We start from the raw sequence: 18,778 nt of genomic DNA on the forward strand, positions 1-18,778 counted from the left end.
TTCTGTCTAAGTACGATATTAAGTGAAGAAATAAAGTTTTTCAAGCATTGGAAATTGTTATCACGTGTTATATTACTTTATGTATTACCTTTACGTTAGAACACGGGGGCGTGAGTCCCATAAAAACGTGGAATCCAAACATGATAGAGAAACATAGTATGAAACCCAATGAATAAGAGTGGGAGGGGTCGGTGACAGTGATTGATGACAATGAATAAGAGTGGGAGGGGTCGGTGATAGTGATTGATGACAATGAATAAGAGTGGGAGGGGTCGGTGATAGTGATTGATGACAATGAATAAGAGTGGGAGGGGTCGGTGATAGTGATTGATGACAATGAAAAAGAGTGGGAGGGGTCGGTGATAGTGATTGATGACAATGAAAAAGAGTGGGAGGGGTCGGTGATAGTGATTGATGACAATGAATAAGAGTGGGAGGGGTCGGTCATATTGAAAGATATGATAAAGGTGTAATATAGTGAATAAAGGCGTTATAACGCAAAAAGCGTGGTAATAAGAACCAAAGCCGCAAGGACGCGAAAGTAAGGCGTAATTAGAGCGAGGTCGAAAGTTCAATGTCTGACAAAACACTAATTTCAGTTTTTACTACGATCACCCTTAAAACTAATTATGATGGTTGTTGAAACTAATCGATTAACAAGTAAAAACAAATGAGTATAAGATTAATGACGCTCTGTATACATTCACAAACGAAAGGGTTTTTAATCCCCCTCTTCCCCTAACTACTTGAATTAAAAAAAATATCATCCGACATCGATCTTTTGATCTCGCCCCTTAATTTACGCGGATTAAATGTATGCATTAACGTATCGAGCGCGAAATTAACAGAAACTCAAAAAGATATTTTTTTAATCATTTCAAGATAGCATCAATTCAATTATTGCTCTTATCAATTGAATTAATAAGTACATCAAATTCATTATTGCTCTCATCAAATGAATTAATGTGCGCTTCAATTCAATTATTGCTCTCATGAATGCGCGCATCAATACGCAACTTCCGAGATATCAGCTCTTCTGTGATAGAGGTACGTTCATTGTTCTGTTGAACGCTTGGGTAGGTACAAGATGAATACATATACTATAGACTAACAATGTAAATACGGATGGAAGTGTAAATTTTGTTGATACCAGCCGTTGGTATACATTAAACTGACGATACTAGTATCAAAGAACAATATTTGTTTGAATTAAGCCATCAAATTAAATATGAAATCAATTTTTATTTCCTCCTCTGCATGAATATTTTAATCTAAGAAAAATGGTGATTATCGATTTTTGTTTGAGCTATTTTATTATTAAATACTACTAAACTTACTAATATTGCGTGTCCCTGCATTTTGGGTGGTTGAATCGGCCTTTAGGTAATATATGAAGGCAGCGAAAAGCATTTGTACCCATCGCTTGTGGACGATAGTGTTTTGCGTCTCACTGTGCATAAGAGTTCCACAAAGGGAAAGAACTACTTGGCAACTCGGAAACCCTTACTATCTTGGTGGATAACATTGTACATGATTCTTGTTAAGGCACATTCAAGAATGTTGGGTCATCATAACAGAGACTGCTGGCTTATGATTAACTAACTGTATGCCAACATCATTTCTGCTACGCCAACACCGATGACTACTTCCAACTCTCATTTTAATGTTGGCTGTTCTACAATGCCTAAAAAGTTACATAATCTTCCTATACAGATATGTTGCACCTTTATCAGGAACACTCCTATGCTGTCAGCTTATATGCAGTTATTTCATAATTATGTTCTGCAGTCTGCTAAAACAGAACCCATTAAAGCATGTCACCATTTTGTCTTTTTCATCATTCTACACTGTCGATTATTATGTAGTTGAACTGCTAACAAAAAACAAAGAAGACAGTATATACATTTCTTTCATTAATTGTAAATAAGGCTACAGTGTATTTACAAATCATCTCCTAACATTGCGATCATTACATGTAAATTGCAATGCTGCAAGGTAACTAAATGACAATTGACATCAATCAATAAAATCTAACAACATTTCAAAGCATGATTGTAATAGCAACATTTGAGTTTTCAATTCAAAGATTCACAGCACATATATTTAGCTGGTGTTTTCAAATAACACCAGAAAAAAACGTCAATTTATCTATCACAAAATAAAGTGTACAACAGACAACAACTACATACATGTAATGTTTGCAAGAATCTACTTTACAGTTTTTAAAGTACAGTACATAATGTAAACAAAGAAAAACCCTTTATCAATTAATGTCCTTTCAATCTTGATATTGTATATAAATGATTCTTCACGTGAAAGATAACGAACTTGGTTATAATGATGTGCAAAAGAATGTTAAACTTTGGTTAGAATAAGTAAAAATGCCTGAAAAAGTCCTACATGTTAATTTATGTTTTTGATTCAATCATCAACTGGACTTCTGGATGGAGATTTGTCATTCTGTTGTCCATTTCTCGGTGGAGATCCGCTCCCAGATTTACTCTGTGGTGACCTTGACCTACTTTTTGACTTGCTTGGTGATGTAGACCTTGACCTTTTGCTGGATCTACGAGGGCTAACTGAACTTGACCTTCTCCTCCTCTTGCTGCGAGATCGACTGCGACTGTGTCTTCTTCTATCTCGAGATCGAGACCTGGATCTAAATATGGACAAAATTCATATGACCTACCTCCATATACAAGAACATACATCAACATATTAACAATGAAAACAAGACCTCAACAAAGTCAGACATCCCCTCACAATGTAAGCAATCTATAAATGACCGTTGAACTTTTGACTCCAACAAGAGGCCCAAAGGCCAAATCGCACACCCGAATGAGCTTTGACCATATTTAAGGTTTTCACTATATATTTGCATATAAAACTTTGATCCCTATTGTGGCCCCAACCTACCACCAGGGGACATGATTTTTACAAACTTGAATCTGCATTATGTCAGGAAGCTTTCATGTAAACATAAACTTTTCTGGCCCAGTGGCTCTTGAAAAGAAGATATTTAAAGATTTTCCCTATATATTTGAATGTAAAATTTTGACCCCCTATTGTGGCCCCACCCTACCCCCTTGGAATCATGCTTTTAACAAACTTGAATTTTGTTTTTGTCAAGAAGCTTTCATGTAAATTTCAGCTCTTCTGGCTCATTGGCTCTTGAGAAGAAGATTTTTAAAGATTTTCTCTATATATAATTTGCATGTAAAACTTTGATCCTCTATTGTGGCCCTATCCTACTCCCAGAGGCCATGATTTTAACAAACTTGAATCTGTACTCTGTCAGGAAGCTTTCATGTAAATTTCAGGTTTACTGTCCCAGTAGTTCTTCAGAAAAAGATGTTTACATGACCCCACCCTATTTTTGCATTTTGGTGATTATCTCACCTTTGCAGGGAGATAATGAAATGCATTATAACTTAAATTGAGCAGGATCTTCAAACATTTTCTATACACTTTTTAAAGAATTATTTACATGTACAACAAAATAGTTAATGGTTTCCATCTAATCCTGCTGCTTTACCTTCTGCGCCGGGGTGATGGGGATCTGTACCTTCCTCCGCGGGGCCCACTCCTTCTGTCATATCTGTCTGGGTAATTATCTCTGGAGCTGCGTCCATATCTGTAGCTGTCATCGTAAGCAGAACTCTACAATGAACAAAATCTTTGTTGCAACACTATAAACAAATTGTTTTTGAACATTTTTGCTAAATCCACCAGCCTGACTCACTTTTTTGTCATTTAACTCTCACATTTTAAGTGGTATCAAAACACTTCTTTTGGCATAAGATTGGCATTGCCTTGCATATGTGCAATAAGAATTTGTAATTTCTTACCATGGGTCAAAATAGGAACCAGAAAGGTTTGACTGTCCCTGAACGCATTCCATTAGACATTTTATCAGAATAGATTCTAACATTTTGATTTAGGCCTAAAAAAATTAATTACTTGGTTCTCAGGCCCGCCCGCATCTCTTTTAACAATATGCATTACCCGTTTTTATCATTAAATGAATAAAATAAAATTTCTCTCATGCGCTCATAAGGTGCTAAAAAAAATCTGGAAACCCCGACCGCATTTTAGAGACTCCCATCAGTAAAATGTTTAACAAACGTCTGGATGATACAGACACATGCAATCAAATCGCGCCATGGTTTGAGTAATGGCAGCCTCCATATCTAACCCGTGTTGTCAACTTTGCCACGACATTTTGTCTAAAAAACAAAGACGGACGATTTTAGGAGAACGTTTTGGGGTTTACGATAAACTTTTAGAGATAATCGATAATGTACCTCGCCCAAATGATGATAAAGGATGGTATGTACAGGAATAAACTGAACAAACTCGGCAAAATTTAGTAACGTATCAAAACGAAAGTAGAAACGCTGAAATCTGAATGACGTTTTAATACCGTGATTCACGCCTTAAACACAAAGATGACATAGGCTTACAGCAATTCTGCACACTTAATAAGATTGTTGTTTTTATCTGTCAACTCCATTTTGTAACCATACACATGTAACAGAAATTATAACGCATTATCTGATTCACTGGGTTTTGACACAATCTGAGCAAACTGGTATATATTAGGGCTGGATCAATATATCAATTATCAATATACATCGGTATTTCTTAGCGATACGATAACGAAACAGCGAGTCCTGTATCATTTAATATATCAAGAGTGGTTAATATTAACGTATCTTACAGCGAGATTTCATGAACGAGTTAACAAATAAATTGAAAATACCTGAACGTACTATCTACCCTGGTAAATGTCATTTGCTCCATGACTGCATACAACGCAAACGTGTCTAAAGTGTGCGCGTGGTGATGACACTGTGGTCTCAGTTTTCAAATATTACATGTACATATTTGTAGCTTGAAAAAACCAAAGTGGAACAGAGGTCGTAAGATCTGGTGGTAGAAGTCATTTAACAACACATTTGCGATGACATCATAAAGCTGACTGTCAGAAAAATGGCGAGATATATATCGATGAATGATGTATGTAGTGATCAGAGTCAAACGTGATCTGCAGTTGCAATTTTTGTATGAAGAAATAAGTGATTAAATAAATGAAGTTATAATTCATTTGTGAATATTCATCCTGAAAATAATTTCCTCTGCTGCCTTAGACTTGAGCGGGAGATATTGTATCAGGAATTAGGGCTTTTTTTAAGCCAGAGAATGTTGATGTCCTTGTTTTCATGAGGAGAAAAATATGTTAACAATATTGATAAAAGCAAATAGATAATGATTTCATGCACAATTGTCTTTTATGATAGATTAATTCAAGCTAACACTATATGCAAATGAAACAAAAAGAATAGGTGAAGCTTTATTTTTGTTATTATTTAATCATTTTAATCCTCAAAATCAAGTGTAAATGCACTTCTATTGTATCGTCAATACGTATCGCATATCGTCTCTCTGTATTGCAATACATATCGTATCGAAATTTTCCAAACGATACCCAGTCCCAGTATATATCGTATATGTTGCCTCCAATATACTTTTACTGTGCAGATAACACAGCTGAGCAAATTGAAGGGGCTTATCTCACTGGTGCAATCACTAATTGCCACACAAAAAGAAAGAATGTAGAAAATGCAAGAGAAAACAAGAAGAGAAGGAAATAATGTTCTTAATTTCTTTCAATGTGTATTGAGCAATGGATTAAAAAAAGGGGAGTTTTGAAATTAAAAAAAAATAAATCCCTCGTCTGTTTTTTAAGAGGTAAAAAGACAAGAGGCCCATGGGCCACATCGCTCACCTGAATCACCTTGGCCCATATCTGAAGACTTTCCATATATATTTGCATGTAAAACCTAATAGTCCCTATTATGGCCCAAACTACCCTTTGCAAACTTGAATCTACACTATGTCAGAAAGCTTTCATGTAAATGTCAACTTCTTTGGCCCAATGGTTCTTGAGAAGAAGATTTTAAAAGCTTTTTCCTATATTTGTATGTAAAACTTTGACACCCCCCTCCCCCCCCACTTGTGGCCCTATCCTACCCCCCGGGGGCCATGATTTGAACAAACTTGAATCTGCACTATGTCAGAAAGTTTTCATGTAAAAATCAGCTTTTCTGGCTCAGTGGTTCTTGAGAAGAAGATTTTTAAAGATTTTTCCTATATATTTGTATGTAAAACTTTGATCCCCTATTGTGGCCCCATCCAACCCCTGGGGTCCATGATTTGAACAAACTTGAATCTGCATTACATCAGGAAGCTTTCAAGTAAATCTCAGCTTTTCTGGCTTAGTGGTTCTTGAGAAGAAGATTTTTAAAGTTTTTCCCTATATATTTGTGTGCAAAACTTTGATCCCCTTTGGGGCTCCATCCTCTCCCCGGGGGCCATGATTTGAACAAACTTGAATCTGCACATGTCAGAAAGTTTTCATGTAAAAATCAGCTTTTCTGACTCAGTGGTTCTTGAGAAGAAGATTTTTTCTATATGTTTGTATGTAAAACTTTGATCCCCTGTTGTGGCCCCATGATTTGAATAAACTTGAATCTGCATTATATCAGGAAGCTTTCATGTTAATCTCAGCTTTTCTGGCTTAGTGGTTCTTGAGAAGAAGATATTTAAAGTTTTTCCCTATATATTTGTGTGCAAAACTTTGATCCCCCTTGTGGCCCCATCCTACCACCGGGGACCATGATTTGAACAAACTTGAATCTGCAATATGTCAGGAAGCTTTCAGGTAAATTTTAGCTCTTCTGACCCAGTGGTTCTTGAGAAGAAGATTTTTAAATGACCCCACCCTATTTTTGCATTTTTGTGATTATCTCCCCTTTGAAAGGGACATGGCCCTTCATTTGAACAAACTTGAAAGCCCTTCACCCAAGATGCTTTTGGCCATGTTTGGTTGAAATTGGCCCAGTGGTTCATGAGAAGATGAAAATGTGAAAAGTTTACAGACAGACGGACGACGGACAAAATGTGATCAGAAAAGCTCACTTGAGCCTTCGGCTCAGGTGAGCTAAAAAAAAAAAAAAAAAGGCCTCCATCCCTCACTTATTTTTGACAAAACTGGCCCGAGAACCAAGTAATTAATTTTGTTTGGCCTTATATTTGTGTTACAGAGTTTCCTTGCTTAGATACACTGTACGAATGACAGTTTTAATCCTAGGGCCATTACTGACAAACAATGGGTAATGGAAATTTTTGAGACCATTATGGGTTGATATCAATGACTGGATGCATTTAAAGTAAACTCAAGTGAAAGGGAATTCATTCTACAATGTGTCTGGAAGTAGATGGTATTGTCTTCTACCAAGTCCATAAACATAGTTACTCTGTAGATCCCTGTGCAATTATATATCTTGAATGCTACCTAGGTGAACAGCTGAATTTTAAGGAAATTGTATAACCATGGTGTTGAATTTATTCCAAAACAATCTTTCCTGGTATCTAACCAATAGAGGTGAAATGCATTTGAATGTATGTTTTGTCAAAGTAGGGTTAACAAGCATTCTGAAAGTATTGCATGGCAATACATAGTCTCTTACCGGTTGCAAATATTACTGTACCACAACAATATTCAAAGTTCAGTATGTAGGTTATGGTAAAAGGGAAAATTGGGGAACCAAGAAAGGAATGGTTGGAAATCAACTGCTATTTGGGAAGAGACTATACCAGGAAAAAAGACAAATTTATAATTAGGTTTAGGTCTTTAACTAAGTCAATAAACTGTGACATGTAGGTGATCACGAATAATTTAGCTATATTGTTGTATTACTATGCTAGAAGTTTTAATGAGTATAGTATTCTTATCTTACAGAGATAAGAAATTTGGATGTAAACTAACAATTCATGCTATTTTTCTAAGTTCAAGGGCAATAACTTAATGGAAAATCAATGGACCGTGATGAAATTGGAACTTGATCTGTAACTTGTTATGGCAAAGCAATGTACCAAATATCAAATGAATACTGTGTAGGGAATAATTTCAAAGGTTGTAATTTTCGCGTTTTTAAATTTTAGAATTCGAATCACTATAAGCCCCCTCCCCTTTCTTTAAGTACATTGTGCATGAAAGAATAATAAGAATATTCAGTTTCTTAAATTCGGGAATTTGTCTAGACCGCGAAAATTTTCACCGCGATTTATTTCCCTCCTATACAGTATCTGCAAGCACAACCAAAAAAAGTCCGAAAAACTGATAATTCATGCAATTTTTCTAAGTCCAAGGGCCATAACTAAGTGAAAAATCAATGGACAGAGACGAATTTGGAACTTGATCTGTAACTTGTTATGGCAAAGCAACATACCAAATATAAAATAAATATCTGCAAGAACATAGAAAAAAAGTGCGGAAAACTGGACTGATGGACAGACAGAGCACAAACCTAAAGTCCCCTTCAAATTCGTTGGTAGGGGACTAATACTCACCCAGGATATAAGAAAAGGAACTGCTTCAAAATTGTCAAACCGATTCATTCAACTGAAAATTTTAACAGGCATTCCAAGACCCATCATTTATGTAAGTTTGGTCCTAGCACAGTAGGTATCTCAATTACTTCATTTTAGACCTCTGTAATAGTCTGGTCACTCAATGGAAAATACAGGTTAAGCTCCGTAAGTGATGAGAACTTACCCTCGGGGCAAGCGATCGTCTTGGTGCTCCTTTGGCTCTCTCCACTATAATACTAGATCCACAAATCTCTCGACCATTCTCATAACGGACCGCATCCTAATGAAATGGAGAACAAACACACTCACAGCAATAAAACAAAGAATTCAGCAGAATGACATTAAGAATTTCACAAACATTTTTTGAGAGCATTTTTGCACATATATACAATGATCTTCAAAAACACAAATGTGACCAAAAAAAAAAAACCGCTAAGAAAGATGAAAAACTTGTACCTGTTTGCTGTCAATATATACAGTGTATATATAAACATATATTAGATCATTACTCAAGAAAAACGAAATAATAAGCATATGGATATAACGTTGAACTGTATACCCTTTTACCCTGTAGTCAGTTGTGGTAAAGTTTGGTTACAATGGCAAATGGTTAAATTGGCAACATGGTTTGGCTAACTATGGCTCTGTGTCATGGCAAAATTTGGACTCTGGGCTATCATGGTTGACAGCAAGAGAAATTGTTGTCGATGCACATGACAGCAGCTATTTGTTTCAGAATTTCAGAATTTGTCTTTTGTTTTTTAGAGTTTTGATGAATGGACTCATGGATGGAAGGGGTTGGATTCGTGGCCACCTGGGTTTGGAATGGGGTCACGAAGATGGCGGAATGGTTTGGATTGGGCATGGCGGCTTTTGCTGCAAGATGTACATAGGATAATTCAACTCCTTGTTTAGAACTTAGAACTGGAAATTCATTAGTCTAATGCTCATACATTTTTTTATTTTACATTGGTACAGTATTTTAAGTCCAAAGTCTAGAACTCAGAAGTGGATGTTCATTACAGTTTAATTGTAACAGCTGATAAATTTCTTAAACATGTTCATCAATATTGCTGTTTTGGACATCCTAATGCTTATTTATTACTATATAGAGATGTAATGAAATGGGAACTATATATCTGCTTAATTCTATAACATATGCTCTTTACACTGTATCAATGCTGTTATAAAATCACACGAGCTGAACTGTAACAACAGCAAATTTTTCGTGTAAGTTGCTGAAGACATCACGTCATCCACCTTGAACTGACAAGCAAGTTGTTTCCTTTCTAAAACATTCATATTTTTGTCCAGACAATTTGCTCAAGAATTATCAGTCTGGCTGCATCAAACATTTCTTGGTATTATTTATTCAAAGTAACTTGGCTGGAGGTAACTTCATACAATAAGATCGAAAATATGCCTCACATTTTCTTTGGCAGTTTAAAATGACTATCACACTCAAAAATATTTTCCTTTTCGTAACTTTACTGTAAATCTGATTACTATAACACCCCCTCACCCTTATAAGGGTTCTCCAAAAAGGAGTTGAAGTTAAATTTCTTGACTACCATACTTAAATGACCTGTGGTATGATAAAATTCCATGCTTTAATGATCATTATATCAATTGCTTTAATTTCTTCTTATATAAACTTTCTGTTTTCATATTTCATCATTGCATTCAGTATTATCCAGAAATGATGTAGAAAGAAGATAGCAGTGTTATGGTATTTCCATGATTGTAATGTGTTTTTATTTTTGCATGCTTTCCCTAATGATGATCAAATTTATAAAAAGTCACGTGGAGAACCCGGTCTAATATTAATCCCTCATGTACCAATCAGTTCCGTTTCAGGTAACATAACTTATAATTACTCTCCCTCTTCCTTTTATTTGATACTGCAGTGCATCTACTAATATTGCATTCAACTACAAATACTGGAGACTCAGCTACTTTGACAGGACATAGCCCTTAAAAGGAAAGGAAGGACTAAAAACAGTACTTGCTAATATACTATCAGTGAATATTTTTCAAATCAAAACATTTTCAGAAAAACTGTTCATCTCTTCTTTACCTCAGCATCTCTGTGATCTTCATAGTCAATGAATGCATATGCTACAAATATAAATATTAGAATTATAAACATGTACTCTTGTTTTTTTTTAGTTTCATTTTTTTAATTCCACATTTTGCAAAAATTGTCTACTGACAATAAATTATAGAAGCTTTATCATTGAACTAAAGTTGCATTTATTCACATTCAAAATAATAAATATACTCACCCATCTCTGCCCCTGTGGTAAAAAATAAATAAAATTTGATTCTGAATTACTTACAACACAATTCAATATTAGATATGTTACTTCTCAGTTTTCGAGTTACCCATGGCAAATATATTTTTACCCAGACACCAGAGATCAGTCTGGATCACGGTACGAAAGAACTACAAGAGGCCCATGGGCCACATCACTCGCCTGAGTCACCCTGGCCCATATTTGAAGATTTTCCCTACATATTTGCATGTAAAACTTTGATCTCTATTGCGGCCCTAACCTACCCCCGGGGGCCATGATTTTTACAAACTTGAGTTTGCACTATGACAGGAAACTTTCATATAAATGTAAACTTCTCTGGATCAATGGTTCTTGAGAAGAAGATTTTAAAAAGATTTTCCATATATATTTGCATGTAAAACTTGGATTCCCTATTGTGGCCCCATCCTACCCCCCTGGGGGGCCATGATTTTAATAAACTTGAATCTGCACTAAGTCAGGAATCTTTCAAATAAATTTCAGCTCTTCTGGCAAAGTGGTTCTTCAGAAGATTTTTAAATGTCCCCACTCTACTTTTACATTTTTGTGATTATCTCCCCCTTTGAAGGGTGCATGGCCCTTCATTTGAACAAACTTGAAAGCCCTTCCCCTAAGGATGCTTTTTGCCAAGTTTGATTGAAATTGGCCAAGTGGTTCTGGAGAAGAAGTTGAAAATGTTAAAAGTTTACAGATGGACAGATGATGGACAACAGGCAATCAGAAAAGCTCATTTGAACTAACAATTGATAGGGTGGATCTGGAAGCCCTACTTTAGTTACATACAATTGAAATCATGAATGGTGGTCCTGATCGCAAGATATATTACTGTAGATTCCTAGATCTACGCAAGGAATTTGTTATCACATGATTTTGTGAGAAGCACCATAATCCACAGGCGAAATGAAAAGTAATTGCCTTTATTTTTGATATTGCTGAAATACATGTTCAAACTTTTAATCAATACACCACTCTTGATTTCATGATCACGCGATTTGATGTACACAAGGCATTTCACTAAATTAAATGCACACATAAAATAAGGAATCTACAGTAATGATAACACTGTGATAATAAACAAAAGAACCATGGGCCACAAGTCTCCCTTTAGCTGCAATAATGTACCCCTCTCTGATTTTTTTTTTTTTTTTTTAGGGAGAGGGCTACAACTCCTTAGGATCTCCGTAATGGTGCAAATGCGGGAGTGATTCACTCCTGCAACATTTGCGCTCATTCTAAACATTTCCTGACTTTCTTTACGTAAATAAAATGATATTCTATGTTTCTTAGTCAATATATAAATTTACAACCTGCAACTTAAGATTTGTGAGGCTCTATTCCACCATTTTCAACAATTTCGATAAATTCCAATTTCTCGATTCATATTTGTGCACCATGTTTGATGTACTGAAGTAATATGTATACGGTGTGACCGTTGGACCGAGCGAAGCATGTAATGGTCATTCAGGGCCGTAAATTAACCTTCAATTTGGAGGAGGCAGGAAATTAGGCGGGGGTCTGGGGGCCGCCCAGGCCCCCAGACGCTGAGCACATTTTGTGCACACTGAACACGTTTCGTGCAAAATCCTTGATTCTAGGGCCTTCTAAGATGTTACTTGACTAACTCATTCTAAAAGAAAGATTTGGAATGCTTTTTAAGGGAGGTATCATGTTCTTAGTTATTGGAAACAACATAAATTCTAATGAACTTTAAATTTTAATTTTTTTTGGCTCAAAAGTTGGAGGAGGCAGCTGCCTCCTCCGCCTCCATGTAATTTACGGCCCTGTCATTGGAGTGTCCCAAGTGGTAATCATAATTCCGTTAAGTACGGTAGATTATGATTCATTTAAAAATATATATTTTTAATGAAATTTTCCTTGCGCTAAAAACCCTGTAAGATCTCAATATTCAAGGGGTTAATATGGGGAGAACAGTTATACAGGATCCGCCTATTCATTGAACGCAGGAAATAAAACGCAAGGCAACGTCAACTGTGCATTGTGACGTCACATTTAGCCTCGACTTTTTTCTCTTTTTCAAAGCAAACATATTATAAACAACAATAATACATTCCGTATGCAATGAAAAAGGCCGTTATAAAACTAAACAAAATTAACCAATAAATTCAAAATGGTAAAAAAAGTAACCGTAATTTTATCGTATATTCTTATTCAAAGAAACTCATGAACGCGTTCATCTATTTAGTCGTATTACGGCTTTATATGTAATTATTTGCTAAAACCTGTTATAATGATAATTATACTATTCACTTTGAACAAACTGAGTGTTTAAATTACGAATTGCACGTCAGAGTCTTCTATCATTGGCATTCAAAATAAAACACGAATAACTGTTGAAGCAGGTAATGAAAAAATAAATGGCGGCGCCCATATGGATCACGAAAATTTCAGTGAACGTATATAGAGATTATCTCTTTTTCTTTTGCTGAATTTGACTTTTTTCTTTTACATACGTGTTACCTTTAGAGCCTTGCTTCGCGGACGGGCCTTTGGCCCGTCCGAGCTTCGCTCGGTATAAACTTCCGATTGTCAAGTCATTTGCATATGCCATATAAGGTAGTATTTACGTCAATGGACAAGTATGGAGGCGAAAGCTATTTCGTCGGTATTGAAAAGGTTTGAATTTAATATCAAGTTAAAAACCGAACAGCAGAGAGTAAATTCTTTCTGCAACAATATGATTTTCCTTTCTTTGTCGAAGTGGCTCGAGTAACTACATTTTCACGCTGATTGTCAATGTTTAGGTTTTTCATTAGATCCACCAACGAGATCTCGCGATAACAAGCATGGCGGAACAGACGAAGAATTTTTGCATGCTGTACATTGTATTTAATGAAAAACACCTTTATTAGACATGCCCGAGCACAAAGTTGGTACTCCTTTCGGTGTAAACAACATTTGGGACGAATACACAGAGTTTATTATCGGTTATTCATAAAATTATTTTGCACCATTACGGAGATCCTATGGAATTGTAGCCCTATCCCGAAAACGTCAGAATTAAAAAAAAATTGGGTAGGGCTACATTATTGCAGCTAGTCTCCCTTGAGCAATATTGCTCGTGCAGAAATCAAGACTCCAAGTTCCGGATATAGAGGGTATACAGTTTTGAACCAGTTGTGGACTTCCTCTAGCTCCAGAACAGTCATAAAATGAAAACAAGAGGCCCATGGGCCACATTGCTCACCTGAGTCACCTTGGCCCAAATCTAAAGATTTTCCATAGATATTCACATGTCAAACTTTGGTCCCTATTGTGGCCCCAATCCACCCCAAGGGCCATGAGTTTTACAAATTTGAATCTGCACTATGTTAGGAAGCTTTCATGAAAATGTAAACTTCTTTGGCCCAATGGTTCTTGAAGAGAATTTTTTTTTCTATTCATAAAAAAGACGTTTTATTTCTTTTTAAATATTTTTCTTGTAAACATGATAAAATTCAACCGCGATAGTTCAGCAGCAAATGGCGTGACGTCACACAAAACTTATGGCGATTGAATTTTTTCTAAAGTATGTTTATTTTGGATTTTAGAGTAATTGACGGCAATTAAAAGGGTGACCAATCCAGAAATCAGGTGGGACACATCGACTGATGTTATTTATACCGGGTACTGCTGTCTTTTCACGCAACATAGCACCGGAGCAGATTTTGCCGAAATCGCGTTGCATTCCTGACGCTTCGCTCGCGAAGCTCAGTGGTAGTATTTATGCCCATATCTCATATATTTCTACTTTACTGATAAAATTGTCGACTCCTGTGCTTGGAAATAACACAAACTTTGATATGTTTTGGAAAACTGAGTGTTTACGTTACAACAGTGATGTTATTTTTTAAACTGTATCTACTAAAACAAAAAAAGACATCTGCTTCCATATTGGGTTGGTAGTGATTTTCACCCTGATTGTGTTTTAGCCGTTTAGGTTAGTTATTTCCATCCTTAAGCCGTAGATCTATCTGACCGCCATATTCAATGAGTTTGACCTAGAAAAAGATGGTTATGGTGTATATATAGTTACCATATTTGATTTCGCATCTTGTCATTCGACCATATGGTTCGAAAATGTCTTCCAAGTCTCGAACTCTTGTCGATTTGCCAAGTCTACCAACGAAAAGTGAACCTTCGCTTGCCCTACGCGACATGCTTGTCGGCTGAGCTTCCCAAGTGCCCGGATGAAAATATACAAAAAACTGAAACCCACTCGGTAAGATTTGGTTAATCCGTATTCGAACCTTGTGACCTGTTTCCAAGCAGGAGGGGTCCCCGACTCCCCTTTTAAATAACTAGATAAAACCCCGCGCAAGCGCAGGGAATCACAAATAATATTGCATAGAAGAAGGACCTTTTTAATGCGTGTTTGAATTGTTGTGCACATGTATTGAATGAAAGATATCTTTTATTCAAATAAATTTGAGAACAATAATTAATTGCTTGTATTAGTTCTGTTATACGTATTGATATCAGTAAATAAGGATTATTAGGAAGTCACATGGAGCTCCAAATTAAATGTTCCTTATGTAACATAAATGATCTCTTTCCGTGTTGAAGTTATGAATGCACATAATCCGCCATGACGAATAGTTGACCAAAGACAAAATGAACGGTCGTTCATAATTTCAAAATTTGAAACTCAGTATTGCGAATGTGTTTATAATGGTAGTTTTTGTACAGTACGATAATTAAATTACGAAAAACACGTCGTTCTTTTCGTCAAACACAATATTCGATTAAAACCGTGACACAATACACTATATATGAAACATAAACAGAAACTCTGCTATATTGTAAACAGTGGTCTGATTTCTTGGACATTGTCAGGTAGTGATGTACAACCTAATTTCAGTGAAATGTATAACTTTAAAGTTATAAGGGGAAAACTTCCCAGAACAGTCCCGGACCATTCGATATCTTGCACATTGGACAGTTTTCGATTTATTACTTACTTTCATGATCTGTGTCATCACAAAACATGATCAACAAAATTAAAATCTTTTTAGTGTTTATCCATGTGTTTGCACATTTCAAGAATTGTTGATAAATTATTACAAAAAGTCGTAACAGCGACTTCTATAATCAAGGGGGGAGGGAATAAGATTGAATGTAGTATTTAAAAATTTATAGATGTGTCAGATCGTTGGTCCCGGAGAAGGGGGGGGGGTGTACTTTGTTGAAGTTCTTCATAAATGATAAACATGGGTCTAGTGAAAAGTAATACAATGTATAAGTATAACTAACACTGAACACCTACAAGATTTTATGCTGATTATGTTGTAAACCAATCACAACTTCTTGGCTTGCCGGAAAGGCCGGCCGAGTATGTGATTGTTGACATAAGCGTCTATAGAGTGATGCCATGCGCTATCTTTAAAAGTCTTCTCAAGAACCACCAGGCTACATGTATATGAGGAAAGATTTAAGGGAAACCTTTCTAATTTACAGTAGATTCAAATTTGTTCAGATCATGGCTCCCGACGGTAGGGTCGGGTCACATAAGGGGGGTCAAAGTTTTACATGCTGATATATAGGAAAATCTTCTCCACTGGGCCAATTCCAATCAACAAATCATCCTAGGTGAAGGGGATTCAAGTTTTATCAAATGAAGGGCCATGTCCCCTTCAAAGGGGAAATCATTAAAAAAAACTGCAAAAATAGGATGGGGTCATTTAAAAATCTTTTAGAAGAGCTTCCTGACAAAGTGGAGATTCAAGTTTATAAAAATCATGACCCCTGGGGTTGGGAAGGGTTGATGAATTTGTAGTCTAGTTTAATAATCAAGTTTGAAAATTGGTGAATTTTCAGTTGTTTTTGCTGAAGCTTGTTTATTGCTAGGAACTGCTGCTCAGACGAACGATGTGGCCCTTGGGCCTTTTGTTTAATCTTACAATAATTAATTTTGCCTCACGTGTATTTCTTCTAGAAACCTAGCCCTGACGCATGACAAGGCGGCTAAAAACCTCTGTATTTACAATTAAAGAAAAAGTGAGGAAGCTCACATATACCCCACGCTCCAACATTGCTTGAGAATGCTTCACATAATGAATGATAATGTTATGCATTACTGCAAGAAAAGGACGGACGGACTCAGTATTTTAAGTTCTAAAGGGGCATAACTCTCAGAAAAAATTATTAAATCAGAATTTCCTCGGAATATGCACATTTACACTGTGTTCTTATTAACAACAAAACTTTACTAGATTCTGTTGAGCGGTCTCAGAGGACAGACGGGCTCGAAAATCTTTAAGTTCAAAGGGGTATAACTCTCATAAAAATATTGAATAAGAATTTCCTGAGACTATGCACATCTACACAATATGTCCTTATAAACTACAAACTTTCACGAAATTTTGTTGAGCGGTCTCAGAGGAGTTGCGCTGACAAGTTAGGGCAGATGGGCTCGAAATTCTAAGTTCAAAACGGGTATAACTCTCAGAAAAAGTTTTAAATAAGAATTTCTTGGGAATATGCACATCTATGCAGTATGTTCTTATTAACAAGAAAATTTCACGAAATTCTGTAAAGCGGTCTCAGAGGAGTTGCGACGACAAGAAAGGAATTGTCGGGCTGACTGATGGATGGGTAAAAAAAACCCTCCGCAACTTAGTTGCGTGGGATATAATTAAGGTTCAACTAGTTGTGTAGACTAGGTCAGGGCCCTGTTGTCAGCTGGAAGTCTGCCTAGCATGACCTTCAATGCATCCACTGATGCTGCTGTGACCGTTTCTGCAGGAAGGTGGTTCCACTGCCTTAGTGTTAAAGAGAAGTATATACACGTCCTTGGTCGCTGTGATCGTTCTAAACCGATGAACTCCGATTTCCTGCCGCGGTGATATACAGCCTGGATGTAATGTCAACATCACCATGGAGAATCATGGTTAATCTGGCCTTGGATAATCTGACCTGCAGTTGCCCAATATGGATGTTCAAGGATGGTAGAGATTGTTTCAGGGGAGTAGTTGTGGTTGTCATGAATCTTGCAGTCCTTCTCTGCACCATCTGGATGGGTGTATATTGTTTAACGTCTCGATCGAGAATTTTTCACTCATATGGCTGCAAAATGTAGCCCTATGCTCAACGCTTACGACCTTTGAGCAGGGAGGAATCTTGATCGTGACACACCTGCTCTGACATGGAGACTCGGTTTTTGCGGTCTCATCAGTCGAATTTCACCACAAGCAAGGGGTATTGAAGACCTATTCTAACCCGGAATCCCCACGAGATCCATCTGGATGGAGTTGATTTGCTGACTGATGTGTGGGACCCAGGCTGTCGATATGTATTCTAGGGATGACCTTACTATAACTGCACGCCGTGGATATCTTTGGCTTTTAGTTTGCAGCCTTGCATGTTCCGGCTAATAAATGCCAGGGATTTATTTATTCGCAAATTTATATGCGAGTAATTCCACCCTCGTGTTACGTCATAGGTGTTTGGAAAATCTTTATTTCATTAAAATTAATGCATGATAGAAATATATCTTTTGGAGGAATTTTATTCACTGGCTATCATAACAAATCTGGTAAACAATTTGATATTGAAAAAGTTTATACTTTCTATAAATAATCAGTTTATCTATCTTACGAAAATATTGTCAAGGGCAATAATTCCTATTGTGGTATTTCTCAATTGTATGTTTATTATACAATGATTTTCTTGATATCTACACTTAAGTTATGTATACGGCGTAACCGTTGGACCGAGCGAAGCATGTAATGGTCATTGGAGTGTCCCAAGTGGTAATCATAATTCCGTTAAGTACGGTAGATTATGATTCATTTAAAAATATATTTCTAATGAAATTTTCCTTGCGCTAAAAACCCAATAAGATCTCAATATTCAAGGGTTTTATATGGGGACAACAGTTTGACAGGATCCGCCTATTATTGAACGCGGGAAATAAAACGCAAGGCGACGTCAACTGTGCATTGTGACGTAACATTTAGCCTCGACTTTTTTTCTTTTTCAAAGATCGGACTCCTGGATATACTAGGGGTGGGATCAGGTGCCTAGGAGAA

General features: G+C 36.4%; 1 protein-coding gene across 2 annotated transcripts; it reads right to left on the reverse strand.

The window, feature by feature from the left end:
- Positions 1 to 1,895: 1,895 nt before the first annotated feature.
- On the reverse strand, positions 1,896 to 14,942 carry LOC125647920 (probable splicing factor, arginine/serine-rich 3). 2 transcript variants are annotated; one of them, XM_048874791.2, is made up of 6 exons: positions 14,785 to 14,942; positions 10,722 to 10,733; positions 10,514 to 10,554; positions 8,621 to 8,716; positions 3,536 to 3,660; positions 1,896 to 2,659 (listed from the first exon to the last, which is right to left on the reverse strand). In XM_048874791.2, exons 1-6 carry the CDS (start codon positions 14,906 to 14,908, stop codon positions 2,422 to 2,424), a joined length of 636 nt encoding a protein of 211 aa, XP_048730748.2. In that variant the 5' UTR covers positions 14,909 to 14,942; the 3' UTR covers positions 1,896 to 2,421. The 2 variants fall into 2 exon arrangements, with proteins under 2 accessions (XP_048730748.2, XP_055998070.1); XM_056142095.1 differs by lacking the exon at positions 10,722 to 10,733.
- Positions 14,943 to 18,778: the final 3,836 nt, after the last annotated feature.

The sequence above is a fragment of the Ostrea edulis genome, chromosome 6 (assembly GCF_947568905.1).
Source record: "Ostrea edulis chromosome 6, xbOstEdul1.1, whole genome shotgun sequence".
Lineage (NCBI taxonomy): Eukaryota > Metazoa > Mollusca > Bivalvia > Ostreida > Ostreidae > Ostrea > Ostrea edulis.